This window comes from Notolabrus celidotus, chromosome 2, assembly GCF_009762535.1.
Source record: "Notolabrus celidotus isolate fNotCel1 chromosome 2, fNotCel1.pri, whole genome shotgun sequence".
Taxonomy (NCBI): Eukaryota; Metazoa; Chordata; class Actinopteri; order Labriformes; family Labridae; genus Notolabrus; species Notolabrus celidotus.
The window spans coordinates 36564998-36585956 of record NC_048273.1 but is presented as its reverse complement, the minus strand read 5'-3'; the positions used below and the strand labels follow the sequence as shown (position 1 = coordinate 36585956).

At 40.5% G+C, this 20959-nt stretch overlaps 1 protein-coding gene across 1 annotated transcript; it reads right to left on the bottom strand.

The window, feature by feature from the left end:
* Positions 1-231: 231 nt before the first annotated feature.
* Positions 232-20784, bottom strand: inpp5d (inositol polyphosphate-5-phosphatase D). Its single transcript, XM_034704350.1, has 27 exons — positions 20393-20784; positions 19856-19919; positions 16418-16553; positions 16181-16322; positions 13943-14083; positions 13768-13858; positions 13615-13692; positions 13432-13509; positions 13211-13334; positions 11090-11196; positions 10849-10951; positions 10561-10757; positions 10367-10484; positions 10179-10275; positions 8047-8185; positions 7657-7765; positions 7397-7485; positions 7010-7091; positions 5014-5103; positions 4821-4931; positions 3139-3218; positions 2971-3058; positions 2741-2887; positions 1929-1992; positions 1647-1844; positions 1089-1537; positions 232-994 (listed from the first exon to the last, which is right to left on the bottom strand). Exons 1-27 carry the CDS (start codon positions 20530-20532, stop codon positions 954-956), a joined length of 3303 nt encoding a protein of 1100 aa, XP_034560241.1. The 5' UTR covers positions 20533-20784; the 3' UTR covers positions 232-953.
* Between the last annotated feature and the right edge of the window lie 175 nt (positions 20785-20959).

Genomic DNA, 20959 nt, shown 5'->3' with positions numbered 1-20959 from the left:
AAAAAACTCTGAAACAAAATAACCAAAAAAAAAACATAGCACTTGGTGATGATATATTTCTATTACCTTGAATTTTCAGCTTTGAATTATAAAGGGCTTGTATGATGTTTAATTCTCATTCCACATGCAGTTCTTTAAGGTGACACCAGATGGAAGCAAATGACTGAAATGTTTTAGTACCAGCTCAGTTACACAAGTCAGTGATAGTCACAAGATATGATGAGAAAAATCTCAAGAACAGTCTGGTAAGTATTTATTTGAGCGTTTATTGTACATCTCCAAGGCAAATATATCTGTAGAAGCTAACACTGTGTGGTAAACATTCATTTGCTACTGGTGACTGTTGAAATCTTCATGTAACAGAACTATTTATAAGCAGAGGAACAGGACTTCTTCTTTCAGAGCGAGCTTCACAAAAATCTAGTCTGTTTTATATTTAAATCATATTAATGCAGAAGAAGGTTGACACTTTGTTGAGTACGCTTTTTGCTTTCTTGACTGGAAAATAGACGAGATGGATAACATGCTCATGTCAGTACATGATACATTAAGCTATGCATTACCTTCAACACTACAGGCACAGGTCACAATTTTAAGAGCACAACAACATGGATCCGTCATTATTTAAAGTGCAGCTAGCAAAGCTTAGCAGTAAGATTTACTTCAGGGGGAGGGTTGTTTGATTTGTCCAGAAGGATTTTTTTCATGAGTACCTCAGACGTCCAGCTGGCTGTATTATTTGTTCCCTAAACTCAGCTAATCCAGCAAGCAACGGCTTCACGTATAACGTATAGATATGACCATGGTTTCTCTCTTCTTCTCTATCTTTTGGTAAATAAATGACTACAGAAGCAAACTTCCCCCCAAATGTAGAAGTATTTGGTTGACAGGTACTTTAACTCATGTGTGATACATTTCATGAAGGAAGCTGTAAACTCTGCTGCAGCCTGGTTTCACTTTACAGAGCGGCCCGGCTTGGAAACTTCAGAGTAAGCTAAAAACAGAGAAAAAGTTTGCATCATTAAATGTAAGACATTTGTTAGAATGCTTGATGAATCTTGCTATTAGAGAAACAGATTTCCTCTTACTGTCTTTGGGAGGCTGTGGCTGGCCGGGTCTTGCTGGGAGTCTGAGTTTGCAGGGGAGTTCGGAGCTGTCTCTGTAGTCTCTGGATTTTGTGATCTGGGGCTCCGGCACACCTGGTCGAGCTTTGGAAGGCAGAGGAGGCCGGTTTAGTCCCATCCCTCCTTCGGAGCGCGAAGGCACCACTGGTTTCTTGTACACTGAGGGGTTCGGGCTGATCTGGTTTGGCGGCTGGGGTTTGGTCTCAGAGCAGGTGAAGGAGCGGTTGCGGGGTGTGGGCATAGGGGGGCGATCGGAGTCTGCATCTGCTGCTTTGGAGCTTGTGAAGAAGGGATCTGGAGGTATGAGCTGATCCTTCTGCTGGTGGTCTTGGTCTTTTCCCCGAGAATGTGATTTTCCCATTGCACCATATAACGGATTGTCAAACATCTCTGACGCCTGTTCACCCTCACCCCTAAAATAAACATGGACCGGTTAGTGAAGTCTGTTTCAATCTCTACAAATCACATCAGGTAACACTGGAAAATTTACTCTGAGATAATTGACCAAAAACAATCACTAACGTAGGATTCAGAGGTTTCCCCGTTGGACTGCGTGAGCCCACATCACCCTTCTTTGGCTCCTTACTCCCTTGCCCGAACATTGGAGAATTTTTCGGTGGCATGCTGTAACTCCAACCTTTATCTATTACGCAACCTTTTTGGAAGGACACTCCCATGTAATTGGGGTTAGAAATATCAAGTGCCTGGGTGACAGAAGACCTGTTAAAAAAACAAACAAAATGATAAACCAGAGGAGATATTTGAGACGCTTTGACGTGAAACTAAAGAAAAGGGTCGTCTCACTTGTTTGAGTCACCGCCTTTGCCTTTCGAGGTGACCGTGTCGTCCTTTTCGACTTTGATGAAATCTAAAAGGAGGGTAAACATGGCAGTTAATGCTTGAAGGATGCATATAAAACAAAGTGACAACTTCCAGGCCTTATACATGAAGCAATCGAATGTGCAATATACTGCAGTTCCATGAGTGGCCACTTGAGGGTGGCTCCGAAAGTGAGCTGTTTCCTGCACACCCTCATGTTAACATACCAAACTTTGCAGCAGGTATGAAGATGGTGAAAGCCTGATACAAAGTATAATTTTGGTGCAAGGATCTCAATGTTTGGCTGGGCCTGTTAATAACAAAAGTCTAAAATGTTACGCACTTTAAACTTTATTACTCTGCTTTCTTACTACTTACCCGACTATGCTGAAAACTTGATTCTGTTTGATAAAAACTCTATAAAAACTCTATCGGACACGAACATCCCATTGGAAGGATTTCACCTGCCGTGGGTGGACAGGATACAGGAGAGCGTGACTGAACACACTGGTGAAGAAGGCCAGCTCAGTCCTGGACCCCGTGGAGGTGGTGGCTGACAGGAGAATTATGGCCAAGCTGCCGTCTCTGATGGACGTTTTTTTCTATATATATTCTTGTTAAAATTCTTGTACTGTACTTCTTCTTGTTTGCTGCTGTAACTCCAATAAATAAAGGAGTATCTTCTCTTATCTACAACTACGGTGAGTAATTCTGAATATAAAGAGCAACATCAGGGACAACCTGAACACACACGTCATATAATAACACCCATTTCAAAAGGAGGTCAGAGGACTCACCGTATAGCTTCTCTGTGGGTTTGCCTTCAGAGGTGTGTAACTGAATGCCACCTGTCAGAGTTCCTGTCTTCTCTCCGTGATGAGTCAGTGTGATCTGAAACTCTGTGTAGCAGAACTGTGCAGCTCTCAGCGCGACACAACCCTCTCCTGTTGGAAATTGAACATCAGCAAACTGTCAGTACTGATCAACCTAATCCACCTGCAGCACATGAGTTTGTCCGTTTTATTACCATATGACTCATCACAGTCTGTCGACTTCACACAGATGAGGATGTGTTGGTCCAAAAGGTACTCAGGGTCAGAGATGATTGGTGTGAGCTGGAAAAGATAAAAAAGGAAGACGAGGTTGCCAGCCACGACACGGAACCCTTCACAATAAAGCTCCTTCTGAACTCTACCTGAACTTGGTTGCCAAACCAAACTTTTATCGACCCATCCATGTGCTCCATGTTCTCTCCCTCTGACGTCTTGACTGTTTCTGTATAAATTAAGAGAGAAATGTATATTTATTATAGACTTAGGGCCTGATTTACTAAGATCCCATATAACAAGGGCTAATTTGCGTGCACAAACTATAATGTTGCACGTGCTATAAGTGGGCATGTTGCGGGTGATCTACTATGACTGAAGTTTGAATAAGTTTGAAGCCATGGAGTTGGAGGTCTTGGTGGAGAAGGCAAATAAACACATCGGTGAACTCCAGCAGAGACATTTCAGCGCTGCCAGAAGAATTTGGGAGGCCATCTGTGTAAAGGTGAATGCTGTGAGAAAAAACATCTGCCGATGAAATAAAAAGAGGATGGAAAGATATCCGCAGAGGAAAAAAGGAAAAACTTTCCCTTAATAAAATCTCAGCGCATTTCTAATATTGGACACATTTAATTAGTTCAAAATGAATTTGCTTTGTGTGTCTCGATGAATGGAAAAAAATTGTGATTTCATTATTTGAAAAGTGCTTTAGTGAGTTGTCCGTCATGACTGTAAAAATAATGTTTATCGCTTTTTTCTTAAATGAACAATCCCCGCTGCACTCATCAAATCAGCTCAGACCAGAAAACACCTCAGCAGAGCCCTGAAGGCATCCAGATCGTTATGATGACATTGATCGGGAGTTGCAACAAAGTAATCAAACGGATGAGTTACAGGCCATAACAGGAGGTGAGAGCTGTGTCCAATGTGGCGTGCGCTCCGCCAGGACACTCGGGACACTCGGGCCATCTTAGAGCACACAAGGCCGCTGGTCAGTGCTGTGTCTGGGCTGACAATGGCCGTCAATGCCCTGGCAACAGTCGGGAGGTCATTCAGTGGCAGTGGTCCTTCAACTGAGCCGCCGACGAATGAAGAGGGAGGGGAGAACACAGGAGATGAACATTCATTACGCACGGGTGGACACTGAGACGCCGGCACTAACTGCGATGGTGCGCTGGAACGATGCCAATGCAAGAAAATGCAGTCTTGCGAGGAGTTTCTCCATAGGAGATATGACATGGCTCCTTTTTTTGACTGGCTGCCAATCAGTCCTAATATGGTCGTCCAGCAGCTCAAAAGTGGCATTGCTGGATAGACGATATGTCTCTACTATATTTATTTCTGACAGTCCAAATATGTTGACACGCGCACAGAGGATTATCTCTTCCTGTCGTCTGTCATTGCACCTGTGCCTCTTTCTCGCCACAGTGGCCACAGCCATTTAACGCTGTACCAGTTTGCACCTGCCTTTCAAACGTGCTAAATATAGACGCAGAAACACCGACCGCTATCTGCTTCAGGTTTGATAAATCACATTGCGTGTGCTAAATGATTACATTTGCATCTCCTCCTCCCAGTATTTTGTGCGTTCTGATGATCTACATGTATTCTGCATATTCATGAAGGCAAACACGCTAAATGGATTGCGAGTGCAATTTTGCTCATTTGACCGACGCAATCCTCGGTGCTCCCGGTTAGTACATCGGCTTTGCGCGCGCTATCAAGTTTGCACGTGTTTTTATACACGCAAACCTTTAGTAGATCGGGCCCATAGAGCATTATGAGGGATTATCCAATGTGATAACAGTCAAACTAAATGGACAAGACTCACTCTCTAAGCAGCTGGAGTGGTACTCGATGAAGAACTTGGTCTTTGATTTTGTAGACAAGATGGCCACACAGTTCATGATCTGTATCCCACCTCCTGGCGCACTGTTTAGATCTGAGAAGGTAGAATAAAATGAAAACATTACACACTTATTCTACAGAAATAATAGCAAGTGATCTGTAGATGACAAACCTACCTTGCTTGGAGACAAACTGGGAGGCCACTCCAACTTCAAACGAGGCAAAAACTGGAGAGTGGTCACTCGTCATGATGTCATTAGTGCACCCTGGGATTTAAAAGTTTTGCATAATGAGTCTATACATAAAAAGATTAATAAACAGGCACTCCATTGGTCTAACAGTAAGCATATGTAATAGTGTGTAACTAATTGGTTGACAGCAAAGAGCTTAAGTGGCTCTTTACGCTGCCTGCCACCATAATATGATACAGACGTACTGGACTCCAACGGCAACAGCTACTACTATTACTACGACTATTTGTCTCATCACTATCATCGCTATCTATATCTTATCCTCCTCTATCCCTTTTTCCAACCCAAACACAGTCTCAGCAGATGTGTGTCTAACATGAGTCTGGTCCTGCTGGAGGTTTCTGCCTGTTAAAGGAAGTTTGTCCTTGCCACTGTAACTTGCTAAATGCTGCAAAGTGCTCTGCTCATGGTGGATTAAGATGAGATCAGGCTGAGTCCTGTCTGTAAGATGGGACTGGATCTGATCCTGTCTTGATGTTGGGTCTTTGTTAATAATACAACATAGAGTGGTCTAGACCTGCTGTGTTTGTAAAAGCATCTTGAGATAACGTTTGTTGTGATTTGACGCTATACAAATACAGATAGATGATTGATAAATCAGAGGGAAGATAAAGAAGCAGCAGCAGCAGAAGAAGAAGACTCAGTAATCAGCTTGCTAGTCTTTACTGCCATGTCTGGCTACTACTGCAGCGCAGATCCTGTTGTAGTAGGTAACAGATGAATGCAAATTACTCTACCTGTATTCCAAAAAGTTTCCTCGCCAGTTCGCAAGTTTTTTCAAATTTAATTAAAAAGTCAGGGTGTCTGTGGACAACATGTATCACAGAATCACCCAGAGGGAGATGTAAAAAAGGCTGCCTGCTGCCTGCCACTTTAAGAGGGTGGAGAGCGATCAGCCAATCGGTGGACAGCAGAGGGAGCTGCACAGACACATCACTCACACCAGCCTGCCTGCTGCATGGAAGACAGAGTGTATTCAGTAGTTCTCCTCAGTTGATAAGATTTGATAGTTTAGAGTGTTCCTGATTTCAGATTTGTGCATCTATTGAAACTAAGTTGTTTTAATTGTCCTAATTATCTGAGGTTATAGTATTGTCTTCGTACATTTCTGTTTCACGCTTGTAGAATAGTGAGTTTGACATGTATTGTTTATGTTTGCAGAAACCACACTCACGATTCAATGAATAAAGGACACTTTTCCTGAAACTTGGCCTAGTCATTGGAAGTACCTCTGATAAAGCACAGCCAGAGTTCTTATCGGACTCTCCACAGCGATCCAAATTATCCTACCACCCTACACTAGACGCACTATTTTTCAATGAGATTTCATTTAAAGGTGACACATTATGCTCTTTTTCATCAAAATATATTGGTCTAAGAGGTCCCCAAAACATGTCTTTAAAGTTTATTGCTCATAAAAACACTTTCAAATCATATTTTGGTCTGCCTGTAAACCCCTCTTTTTCAGCCCTGCTCAGAACAGGCTGTTTTCTGTGTCTGTGCCTTTAAAGGAGAATGCGCTCCACCCTCTTCTTCCCTTTCTCTAATTTGACCGATAGTGTTCTTGTTTTTTTCCACGTTTTCCATTAACATTGTGATAACATTATCATTGCTAATTTATTGAGCCACAACAATCACGAGGGGAAATTCAGATATTGTGACAGTCCTAGTTTGTGAGTTACGTAAAGTGATGGGCGTATATGTGTCTACAATAATCATTCAGACTGCATGGAAACATTTCTGTGTTTCTTGGTAAGTATGGTTAACCTCTGGTTCACAACAGGTCAAAATAACCCCAGAACATGGAAAACAGATATTTGTGATACATCCATGTTGTTTTTCTGGAGAGAAAAATCCTATAAATCTATTTACATTAAACTTAAGAAATGGCTGCTGGACAAGTTAAATGTGAATTACTCACCGTATGCTTGGCAGACCACATGGACCAGAGGGTACGACTTCCTCAAGACACGATCACACCAGGAAGGCAAATTATATTTAGTCTGTAGAGGACAAATCAAGAGGTGAACAAAGGTGTTTCATAGCTTGTGGTTGAAAGAGTTTACCATTTCAGGAGATTTGAAATGTGTTACATCAAGCTTGGCCCCTGTGGTTAAGGTATATCCGTATTACTATTTGTCTCTGACCAACGAAAGATCTTAAAATTAGCATTTTACCATGAAACAAAAAACATTCTGCGTTAAATGATAATAATGCTGAATCCTACCGTTGCTTTTGCTTCTTCTGCTGTTAAACAGATGACTGAAGGAATGCTAGGAAAAGTTTAAAGGATTGAAAGTGAGCTCACCCCTGTGGCCTTGGCCTTTGTGTAGGCATACTTCTCTCGTGTGTCTCTTTCAAAGCGGTATGTGGGAGCAAACGTGATTTCCTCCTCCTCTGCATTAAAACATTAAATTAAACATTAAATCAAATCAAATACAGACAATTTTTTTAGTTCTCAAGTGTGTTAAAAATGAAAGAATGCATCTGGAGATGAACAGAGAAGAGTAGAGGAAGAAAATCCGACTTTGTAGTGCATCTGTTTTTGTTCTCCCCTCCGAGGCTTACCGAAATGTAAGAAGACCTTCCCGTCATCCCTCTCCATGCTGAGCTGGTCTCTGCTGAGGAGCTCCTGATACTGCTGCTGTTTGATCTTTGTCACGATGTACTCAGCTTCCTGTGAAGGGAAACAGCACAAAGAAGTGACTTTCCTGCCTTTAAAGTGCAAGATAAGAGCTCAGGCACCTGTAACACAGTACAATGATGCACTGCTACCTTACACTGCTTGATCTCTGATTTCAGCGTCAGATGTAACAGACACAGATTCTGTTTTTCTTATTATAAGGTTGATTTACAACAAAAAGATTTGAATCATCAGTACGCATTTCATACATACAGTATGTTACATCGCAGAGCTTTTGTTTGTATCCCACTCCGATGGACTGATTTTAAACTTACCGTGGAAGGTAACTCAACACGATAATTCAAATCGCCAAGCCAGAAGAGATGTGTGAACCGATGTGTGATGTCAAATGGATTGAGCTTCTTATCTCCCAGATTGAGAAATCTCAGGATGTTAATGTAGTTTTGATTGCGTCTGAAAATACAGCAAAACAACAATGAATGTAACAAAATCCAAAAACATAGTTTGAGAAACTGTAATGTAGTAGAGTAGATTATTGTATTTGCAGTGAGGTTTAAAAGGTGGTTGGAGTGGGACGATCAATAAGGTGAGAGCATTTTTAACAATAAATCTGATGAATGAATCAAATTAAAATAAAATCAGAGTGCCTACACTGTTTCCTGCATACATGTATACTATATTATTGAGAATCTGAGGGTAAAGGGGGATAAAAATAAAATGATTCCCTGAAAGATATGAATGACGGTCTATGCACGGTCCTCCAAACCTGGCAAAGTCTACTAAAGTTGACTACACAAGACACACATCTCTTTAAATAAACAAATAATACTGTAAGGCTTAATAAATAATTCAAATAGAGCATAAATGTTACACAAAAATACTTTATATCCCCTTTTAATCTCAATGGAGTTTGTAAAACAGCAAAGGTCCTCAAAGTCTCTGAAGCTAACTGCCAGCTAACTTAACTAAACGTCCAGCTAAAGCTAGCTAAAGCAGTTAGCACATTGAAGTCACTAATCAGTATACAACACTTTCCACAGCCATGAAACTTTAAACTCTTATCACATAAACTTTTGTTAAAGCTAGTAAGATGATTCTCAAATGTTAGCTAATATTAATAATAGTTGGCTCCAGAAACTATAGCAGCAAGGTAGGTAGGTAGGTACATAGACTTATAAACGTAGATGCCACATTGACTGTGCTTTCCTGCTGCTCTGATGCGTCAGCGCGTTCACCATATTGAATGTGGCTGGTCTGCTGTGTAAACTAATACAAGTAGATGTGGAAACTGATGAAAAAAATGAATGTCCTGTTACACTGAACTCATTTTGATCAACTGTTTTTACCATAAAGGATTAAAATTAATGTAAGGACTAAAAACGACAAGTATTTAGAAAAAAAAATGTACAAAGTCTGTTTATCAAATGAATAAAAGGCTCCAGCTGGCAGTGAGTCTGCTTTTTAACAGTGGAATAACTACTGGATAAACTACATTAGTGAAATTGTAGACATTTTTTATTTTATAAAATATAATTTCATGAAAAAAAAAAACGTGCAGCTGTTACTGTTGTACTGTTATATACCCAACATATTACTGTTTCACTATGATCACTTTACTCTGAACACATTACTCACCCAGTATTAGTCTACTTCCATACAGCTCTGTTGACTAGTTTGATCACCTGTAACCTGCTCCAAATATTACATCATTCTAATTTCATATTTCAGCCTGTTTCTGCATTTCATTTCTGTTTTCCCCTCTGTCTTTTTCTTACCGTCGCTCTGAGACCCTAAATGCCCACACTGAGGAATATCATTTTTTTAATTGCATCATATTAAGGTCAGCTGTCCGTATATTATGTTTTATATCACATGAGGACGAAGTGCTGGAGACATTTTAACCGATTGAACAAGTGAAGGGATTTACTCTTTCAAATACAGGATGAATGGACTGTTATAATTAACACTAAACACATCAAAGTGATTAAAATATAAGATTACTTTATTTATACTGACCTTTATTAAGAGACAGCTGCTGTATGAGAAATAAAATCACACGACTTTTAGGTGAATGAGTCACAGTACGTTAAACAGGTGTCGCGGTGTTTATCACTGTTTAAGCAGTGAAGGAGTTTTTAAAAGTTAATGTTCAGGCTGTGGAGACTTCTACTAAACATTTGTTGCGAATATTTGGAAAGCTCTGCTAATGGTAATAAGTCAAATTTACACTGGTGTGGTCATATAACAACAATCAGGAGGCATGTTTCTACGTATGTGTGTGCGTGCATCTTGACAGATTGCCACCTTCAACGTGGGGGCGATGTTGACGTACGACCAGCCAGTCAGTGCGGCGTCTACGTATATGTCTATGGGTGGGTGGGTAGGTAGGCTGTGTGTCACATATCATTTACACTTGTCTTTCTGAAACGTGTAATCTGTTTCTCACCTGAGCTTCTTCTCACTTCCAGAGGTGAGGTGACTGTTGACAAAGCCAAAAGATGTCCCGTTGAACATGAAGGACACTCCCACCGCTCCCTTATTTCCTATAAAACAAACCTCACAATGAGAAATACAGAGTATGATAACTACAATGAAAGGTCATTACATGTCCCATGGAGAAGTGAAACAGCTTACCCAGAGTGTTAGCGATCCCCGTCTTCACGCTGTCTGAGAAAACATGGGAGATCCTGTTTTCGTGCTCAGGCTTGGCCAGAACGATGATCCGAATGTTCCACAGAGTGTGGATCGCCACCTGGATGTCAGAGGATAACACGATGCACCACTGCTCTACAAAAACAATCACTTCTTTCTTTGTCAAAGTCACTGACCTGTTTAAAGCTGATGTTTGTGATGTTTCTCAGGACACCTTTCACCGTATCCGACCACTCCCTCTCTCCCAGAGGATCCTCCTGACTTCCGATCACATAGAAGTCATGAGGGATTTGATCAGCTGTGTCGTCTCGTGTCTTGCCTTGGCCCTTACACTGAAACCAGGAGTTGATGTTGTGGGGAGCACCGGCATTACCTGCAGGTTTATTGACATGTCTTTTGCTAAATAACTGCATAGTCAGCCATGAATTAATATAAGTTGAACATTTACAATGTTGACATGTTACCCATGTTCCAAGTGCCAACAAACACTGTGATCATGTCAGGCTCAAGCTTTTCAGAGTGCTTGTTCTTCATTTGTTGAAGAAGTTGGCAAAAACCCTCCCTTTTCTGGTGAGACACAATCAAAAACACAGTTTCTGCAATGGATGTATTTAATCTCACTAAATGACATGCATAAAAGGTTGATACCAAAACAAGTTTAATCTAAACTAAATCAGAAGAAAAGCTGTTTGTCATGTTTGTTACCTTTGTGTTGTCAAACACAAACTCTTTACGCAGTGTCTTCTCTTTCTCCGTCTCCACTGTGATGGCAAGTTTGGCGTGCATCTTCTGAGATTTCACCAACTGCAGGACTGAAGAGAAATCACAGAACTGTTTGTTGAAATGCTTTTCTTCCAATGCATGGTGCGGCTCGACAAGACTCGATTGGAATCATTCAGTTCTGTGTTCTCATGTGAAGAGTTGAGGATACACGTAATTCTTTTTTAGCATCACTTCAGTCTAGCCTCTGACAAGTTCAGCCGATAATAAAAGACTGAGTGAAAACACGACAGACCACCGAAAGTCAGGGAGGATTGCCACTTATATCTTCACTTGTGTCACACAGGACATCCTGCAAAGACATGTGGAGGCAACATGCACTCATTAACTTGTTAACTCTGCGTTCTGGACACAGTGTTGTTTGTTTTTAAGGCCAACAAGCCAGTTATTCATTTACTGGACCACAATTTTAAAAATTGCAGACTGCCAACCACGCTGGTCTTAAAGGGGACATATCACGCTTTTTTCATCAATATATATTGGTCTAAGAGGTCCCCAAAACATGTCTTTAAAGTTTATGCTCAAAAAAACACTTTGAAATCAGATTTTGGCCTGCCTGAAAAGTCCTCTTCTTCATTCCTCATCAGAACACTCTGTTTTCCCTCTGACCACGCCCCCTCCGGAAGTGGATGTGCCTCGGCTCTCCAGCACGTTGATCTAATGTTTACATGTTGGCTGAATATACACGGCTGCTCAGAGATCGCGTTACTTCAACCCTCTGAATCTGATCCAGAATCTGATCCTGACGGAGAGGCGCCTGCAGCAGGACCTTTCTGAACGATTGGTCATAGATTTAGTGTTTCTTGTTGTTTTATTTATCAGTATGTAGACGTGTGTCTTGGTACACAGCTACGAACATGTAGCTATGTGGCTATGCTAACTAGCGCTAGCACTTATCCATGATAAATAAAAATCATCCACTAGATCTTCAAATCTGCAGACGTGGGGAGTAAAACCGACCTCTGCCAGAAAGGCAGCAGGACCTTTTATGAAGGATTGGTCACAGATTTAGTGTTTCTTGTTGTTTTATTTGTCAGTATGTCGACGTGTGTCTTGGTACACAGCTACAGCTACAGCTACAGCTACAGCTATGAACATATAGCTATGTGGCTATGCTAACTAGCGCTAGCACTTATCCATGACAAATAAAAATCATCCACTATATCTTCAAATCTGCAGACGTGGGGAGTAAAACCGACCTTTGTGTTTATTAAGACAGCCTACAACTAGCATGCCTCCCTCCTAAGCTCCTTGTTAGCACACATTTGTGCAGGTAATGAAAAACAGAGGGGGGATTCAGTATTATTTTATACAGTCTATGGGCTGAACAAGCTCCGAGCTCTGACTCCGTGACAGACCGGATATTGTTGTTACGTAACAAAAACACGGAAGTCTGAAACGGCTCGTTTCACACACATTTACAGAAAGGTGGAGAAATCAAAACAGGGGCAGAATGGATTTTTTTCATTCTCGGGGGGGTTTGTAGACATGCCAGGGAAACATATGTCAGGTAAAGAACCATTAAAAAGTAAATTTTGCATGATATGTCACCTTTAATACTTAACAGTGCAGATGTGATTCTGTTCTTTGTTTGTGTGACTCTAATGCTAATGTTGAGGCAATTTTTAGAGGCACTTTGAGTCACCATTGAATGGGTGCTATCTGCAGTGGAAACCAGAGTCAATAAGTTAATACTTAGAATCAAAAGGGACTTTAGTCAAGTAGTGTCCAGGGTAGCCATACTATACAGTGGAAACAGGGATTAGCACTTTATAAGCTCTGTGACGTACATGATGTGTATGAAGGCTCAAAGGAGGAACAGTAAATTAAACCATGTGCTAACATCAGCATGATTGAGTGTCCAACAGTACAGAAAACATGATGTAGAGCAGGTCTTAAATTCAAAACTCTCACCACTGTGGTGTTGGTGTTATTAACAAAGAACAGAAAGTCCGACCTTTTCCAACTTACCATCACTAGAGCCACATATTTATCAAGGCTAAAAATACAAAGACACAAGGTTCACAGAGCAATGTGATTTCATACTTTTGTTGTGCACAAAGTATTTGTCCTCAGGCCCATCTTTCGACTTCTTGAAGTAGAGCTTCCCGCTTTCAACATCCACTTTCAGAAACATCTTTGTGGAAATACCCAGAGAGTCTTGCTTGACCTGCGAGTGAAAGGGGAAACTGCTTAGAAAACCTCCAGACGACTTAAATCATTTCATTTTCCGGACTTGTAAAATAATAAATAGTTTAAAGAAGTACCTCAAAAACAACAGGCGGTATGAGAGATTTCCTGTGACCTCCTTCATGTCCAACAGACTCAAAAACAAAACTCTTAGCCTGCATAAAACATGGAGATGGTTCTCATTATCAGTCACTGATATCATCTGTTGGTAGGCTGATATAAAATATTGTCAATGATTAAGTAACATTATGGCACCTCACCTTGTCTTCTATTGAGTAAAGCAGTTTTGTCAGTTGCTCGAGCCTAAAGGATACGAACTGACCTGAATCAGCAGACATCTGAAAATAAAAGAAATCACACATGCTGATAGTGACTTTTTCATCATGTTGCAATCAATCAAGGTTACCACCCACATGTTTAGGAAAATGTCCGATCCCTGGGGAGAGCTGTTGGTCCAACACCCTTTGGAAGGCGTCCAGAGTCGGCAGGACTCTGGAAATTTCACTGTCTCCATAAAGGCAGAAGCATTGTTAAATCAGTCCTCAGGTTTTGTTTTATATAACACACTCTGTCTACTGGTGACTGTACCTGTTTAAGTTCTTGCAGATCGACATTGTTAGCTTCTTTAGCCCAGGCAGAGTCGGGTAACCATTCTGCGCGTGGTCAGCGTCGGAGGAGATCGAGGTCCTGAAGTATTCTTGGATAGCTATCTGGTGCTCCTCTGGGATTCTGTAAACGTGAAGCACAGGAGCATGTTAAACACTGTTATCCTGTTAGCACATATTAGTCCGCTTCATCACTTTCTAAAAACACGAGCATGCAGTGTTTGTTTGGAACATGGTGGTGTTGTGGGATTCAAATCTTTTGTAGAGCATGTTGTGGCAAAGTTTGATGTTTTATAGAATTAGGTAGAAATGTGGAATGGGGTGATGTTGGCGAATTTTGAAATGTTGAACAGAAATGTATTACAGAAATTTGTTCAGTTTGGGTGTGTTGTGTAATTTAGTAATGCTGTCCCAGAGGAAAATTTTACTGCTCAACGCTTTCTCTTGTAAGTCTCGGGAGGCAAAATTGAGATTCTCACTTCAGCCTCAATCAAGTTTCAAATAGTTCTCATTGGTTTCTCGTTAGTTTCTCCTAAAATTCACTAGGAGAAATAGTTGAGACCATGACATGAGTCTTATTTGAGACTTAAATGAGAAATCTCATTAATGGCTAATTTTCTTCTCTTTTTTTGCCTTTTTGCCTTTATTTGACAGGACAGCTGAAGAGAGACAGGAAATGTGGGGAGTAGTGAGCGGGGGAAGACATGCAGGAAATGCTCGACTGGCTGGGAATCGAACCAGCAACCCCCGCGACGAGGACTGTAGCCTCTGTGTGTGGGGCTCTTAGACCGCTAGGCTACCAGCGCCCAACAGAATCCTCCCCTTTAATTGTAATAATCTTGCTAAATCTGGTCAGCCCTTTTGCGGCCCATACTTTAAATAAATGGTCGGTCATACCTGGTATGAAATCTCTATCTTTTTTGTAATTTCTCTCAAATCCACTAAATCTTTGTGAAGTTGTTTTGTTCTAAACAGACTTGTAAAGGAATGAGCATAGTGTGAAGTCAAAGAAGAGATCATTTCACATCTAAATAGCTGATCTTGCAAGTGGTTCAAATGTTTTAATGAGAATTGTAAGTTTGTGGACAATTACATTGAAATCTTAATTTTGCAGGGCACTATAAATGTTGATGAAAAGATGAGCTCAGGCTCTTTCTTTGCTCCATCTGAGCTCAACTTGAGACATAAAAACTGAGTCTGACAAAAACAAATGGATGAGGTTAGATTGAGACAATTAAGAGAGCTCCCTGATTTCTCCACCTGAGCTCAAGAGGAGTCACAACACTTGAGAAATACCTGAGAATTATTTCAGATTTTGATGAGATCTCCTTTTGAACTGAAAGGGAGACTAAGCTGAGACTGTCTGCAACTTTTTTCTGGAGGCAAGAATGAGAAACAGGAGACATAAGCTATAGTCTCATTTTGCTTTCAAACAGATCTCATTGTTGTCTAGGAGACAGAAATGAAACACTTTTGAGATCTCCTCTCTAAATTTATTTTCCTATGGGGTAGGATGTGTTAGTTTTGTGGCATTTTTTGGTATTGGATTATGGTGGGAAGGTTTTTAATATGATGGCTCTATTAGATTTGGCAGTGCTGCAGAATTTGGCGGTGGTGCTAAATGTACTCCTTTTGTGCGTTTTTGGTAGTGTGCAGTATTTGGTTGTGGATTTTGTCTGTGATGTAGAATTTGGTTTGGTTTGGTTGTGTGAAGTGGGCCAGAATGCTTAACGTATGCAACACCAGCATAGCTAAATTAAACCCCATGGAAACTTTATAGGTGCTGAGACTTCTTACTAGCTGCCAGTACACATTCCAGTCCTTTCAATATTACAGTTTCTCTTGCTGATTCATAATAGCACCTAAAATACATTACAGATGGCGCATTAAGTGCATCCTTTTTGCAGGCGTTACACAACGCTTACTGTCTGTTTTCAATGGGGTCAGATTAATGCAAACCCTCAAGTCTCTACAGTGTTAGACAAACAAGGGGACTCAAAAAGAAGACCACACCTGGCTCCAAAAAGACAAGCTGAAGCAGAGCTGGATGATGACACAGGTCTCTGACAATCATGATATTAATGATTTACTGTTTCTATCTATGTCCATATAACTACTTCACCCATCTATCTCCTATCTTTCTTCAGCTGTCCTGTCCAATACAAACAAATGCCAGAAACATTAACCCTAAAAAAGAAATATTATGTAAATGTGACCATACGAGGATAGGTCCATGTGCTGCAGTCTCGTCAGGTAGGTTTCTGATACGGAATTACACGCCAGCTCAGAAAACCTGGGGTCCGTGTCTTTCACATCATTGGCTCCAAAGTTCCTGGGTGGAAGCTGTGGTGGAAGATTGGATTCTGCAGGAGAGAGGTGAATGGGATGTTAAGGATTTTACAGATTTTGAGAGGCTAATATTGTTCTTTGAAAAATCAAAGAAATGGAGTTATTTGACCTGGCGCCTCCTCTACCTCCTCCTCCCTCTGGACAGGATACTGCAGGTGTGTGATAAGACCCATGTTGGGACTGTAGTAAGCCTCCACCAGCTCAGGCAGCATAGAGAAGAACCTGATAGGAACTCCATCAGATGCCTGAAAAGTACATCAGAGCAGAAACATTACTGTCTTTGACCTCAGCAGAGTTAAAATGTCATACAGGGCAGCATTTGGAAGACCTTTATTTTCTTTTGTTACAAAATCGTATGAAACAGTTTTAACTGTTACTTCCCATTTGATACCAGATATGTCTGCTTGCACCATCTGTGGCTTCTTCCCACCGACTGGAGCTGCATTTGCAGGTTTTGCCACCATAGTTCTTCTTTTTATTTTAAGTGCACTCAGTGTAAATCGGTCATTTTAATGAAGTTATTCAAGTGAGCTCCCCATTAGAGCTGTATCACCCACATCTAATGTAATTCATATCCTTGTCAGCTCATTCTTGGACGTCATTGGACTAAAAAGGTACCACCAGCCTTAGCATGTTCATACATGTTATGTCCCAGATAACAGAGAAATACTTGTTGTTTAAAGCTCCTGTGGGAGTTTTTAGCTGGTTATGAAAACACTGAAGAGCAAACCCAAGCATCGAGGATGTGGCTGAATATTTATTGAAGTTATTTTTGATGTCTCTGATGTCTCTGCCACTGGGTAGGTATCAGAGGGAGTGATTAATAGCACACTTCAAACACAGCCTTTGTTAACAGCTTCCACTGCAAATATTCACAATGAGTGATAAGTTTGACAGTTAAAAGACAGCAGGTGAGATTTTTAAACAGAAAATGCTTTTTGAACATGCAGAGAACAAGATCAGCAAAGAGATAAACACATGGCTTTGTCCACAGAGGGTGTCAAGATCAACACAAAGATCAAGTTCCTCGCAGGAGGTTACAAAGACAAAATGTTCTTTGGCCAGACTATTTCTGGAGATGAAGTTGTAGAGGCACAAACAGAAACCAGTAGTTTTTACCTTAAGTCTTAAATTACATTATATTTAAAGCTCCTGTGAGGGACTTTCAATTTGTGTCAATTTTGCCGCCCCCTGTTGAAAAAGCAGTACCTCTTATTTCTTTGCTGATTTGTCCTGCACATGTTTGAGTGGTTGTCATGGAAAATGTTTTTTTTTTTTTACCTTCAAATGATCAGTCATAGAGAACTGTAGTGGTGGATTGACAAAGGCTGTTCTGCAGTTTATCACTTCAACAGACACCCACCCCACAGCAGAGGTTTCAGACGTTATAAATACCAGTGTATCACTGTGTCGCCTATATGTTAGTTTGCTTTTGACGGTCATATAGAGGGATCCATATTCAAGTACTTTCATTCATTTGAAAGTTTCAAAGAAATTTTCAGCACCATTCAAATTTTGCCACTGATACAAAACACCTCTAATCTGTTTAATGCTGTGCCATTATTGCAATCATTGGATATCTTGTATGCATAAGTAACTTGGTCAAAAAAAAAAATTTGCCCTTTCAGGTGGTGAATTTATATGTTCACATGTAACCTTAAACCGTACGCTGATAATACCCAGTTATATTTTCCTGTTGCAACCATAGACTATAAATAATGGACGTACTATCCAGGATGTCAACCATCTGTTTCTGAAGCGCTGTTTTGAGGCCAATCGTCGGCGGGAGACATATTGGATATGCTGAACTCAACCTAACTGGTGTCAAGCTAGTGTGAGGTAAAGGGGCGGGGTTTGAGCCACAGTCCCGCCTGTCAATCAAGTCAGCTGTGCCTCTCGTAATGGAAAATTTGTAATCTTAATATCTTCAAAATTGCAGCGTTATTAAATAATTTATCGCCAGTACAGTGTGTGCTGATCGAAAAATGAGCTATCCAGACTACACTCCTCTTTGGTACCAGGCTGTAAACATGTTTATTTCTGCTGTAAAGATCGTCTTTTTTGAATTTGTGTGTATGTGGTTTCCAGTACTTCTGGAGCCAGCCTCAAGCGGACACTTGAGGAACTGCAGTTTTAACACTTCTGCATTGGCTTCAATTCTTGCTGCTGAAGGTTGCCGCTTGGTTATAACACTAAAACATAAGCTGGTATCAGTTCCTCCACGAGGAAGAAGCATGTTTTTTTGCAAATACAACTTTCTTTCTTTTTTTTTTCCATGAGTGACAGCAGACACATAAAGCTGTTAAAGCGTCACCTGATCTGCAGATAGAAGTCACCCTTATGGTTGTTCCTCCCTGCAAATGACTACAATTCCCTTTATTCCTACCTCAGCCAAAGACTTCACAGTCACTCATCACTTTTGTAGCTACGGTGACACTTTTCAGCCAGCTTTGTTTTCCTCCTTATTAAATCAAACAGGCAACAAGCATTTTTTCAGAAAAGTCTGAACAAAGATAATTGAGACCATTCAGCTCTTGCACATTGAAAGGCTGTGCTGCACCCTCATTCGTGAGCAAAGTCCACTATCAGAGCTTCAGCTCTCAAACTTTGTCAGCCACTGAGTGTGCACTGTAAGACATCAGTAGGACATCTGTGCAATATTACTCTGTGGGCAACATGTAATGGTCTTTGGTTGTAAGTTTTGGCATTGTTAAACCGGTATGTTATTCTGTAGCTTTGCTAATTCACACTGACACAAAGTATTGATTATGTTATTATTTTCTAAATTTAGCCAGAAACAAACTACATTTGATTTGATTATTGCACAAAAGTTAATGTTTGCACGCTTACTTAATGCCATTAAAAGTCTCATTATCACAACATTTAAATGCAATAGTCATCATATAATAGTGTGTGCTATCACCTGATCCTAAATCACTTAAAATAGTACCTGATAAAGACTGTTGTGTAAAAAAAAAAACCCATTGCACTTTCATTTCCTTGTAACTGTTTTATAATTGCACCCACACGGTGAACCTTGAACCGCCCTCCTTCGACTAAATCAAAGGGTTACCAAGAAGATAACAATTCATTCAGTGAGTGATATGATTGGATTTAAGATACTGAATTATTTGGCTACTTGTTACTAAAACTCTTTTCAGAACAACAAAAATCAACCAACAAAATCAGAAAGGTTAAACGACAGCTAGAGAGGATTATCCTTTGAGGGTCTTTTTTAATTGTTTTTTTTTATCCAAGTGTTGGACTGCCTTCCCAACCAGTAAATAAACAACCAGGGGACATTGCTGTCCTGAACCATTTCATCCAAATAGCAATGTTTCAACAGGCCAATGTATAAACATTTCTTAATACACAACTCATTTTAAAATAAATTACGGCTAAGGAGATGCCACCAATACCATTTTGCTCCATATTAGAAAATAAAAACAATCCATCTTCACATCTGACATGAATACTGACATTTCTACTTCAACAATCACGCCAACTTTGCAGCAAAAGGATGGCTTGTGTCAAAGTGTGGACCCACCTGGACAGAGAGCTTCCTTTCCTCATTGGGCAGGATTCTGTACGTGTAAACACAGTTCTGGTATCTGCGGTTGGAATAATAAAATGCAAATGTCTTGTCACTTTAATACGGTATGCTTTGTGTGGGATAAAGAAACATGCTTCTCTATTGGAACCATGTTAAATAAAGGCTAACACACTAAAGATGACATGAGCTGCAGAGAGCAAGACGTGTCGCTTTGTGGTGGCACAGTATGCAAATAAAGGGGAACCAAACTTGTGTTGCATATTTGCAAAAATAGACATGCTGCATGACATTACAGGAGGAACTTTTTAACTGTCTGCATTAGTTATGTCTAAACAATGATATAAAAAAGCATTTTAACATGAACCTGGTGCCAAAGATGTTTTGTGTTCAGACATTTTTTAGCAACACATAACTCATAATGCATTTATCACAGATGATGTCTTAACAAGGAACAGGAATGTTTACTCACAGTATAGAACTGCATCAAAAGGCTGTCAGGTGATAAGTTAGAAACAAGTAATGTGTACTTACAAAACACAGAGGGCATAAGCTCCCTGTATGGACTCACTGTCCCGGATAAGGAAGCTTCCATCTCTCTCTGCTGTGGAAAGTAGAACCTCAGCTTTGGATCGAGTTAAATTACCATGGCACCAAGGCTGATAACTTGGCATCCTGCTTCTTACCAGAGAGTCTGAGCTCAAGAGTTTTGCATCTGCTCTACAACTACATTCAAACTAAAGAAGACTTTTCTTTCAGGCTATTTCATTTTTTCATGTTGCGTACTTTCAAGTCCTTTCTTTCACTTGTTCATGCTCTGCCTCTGAACGCTGTAAAAGGAAGCTGTGACCAACTTGACTATGAACTTCCTCATTTTAGCCTAGAGAGGAGGGCCCTGGTGCCTCTGCTCTGCCTGCGGTATGACTGATCCACAGAGCTGTAGCTGAAACAGACTTTAATTTGCTAAGTTAAAGACTGTATCACATTATTGTAATGATTAACCTACAGTCCGTCATTGTTTCTGTACACCTCATTGTTAATGTGCAGAAAGTAGTCAGGCCATCTGTTAAAAAGTAATTCGAAAGTGAAAAGGGGAAGTAA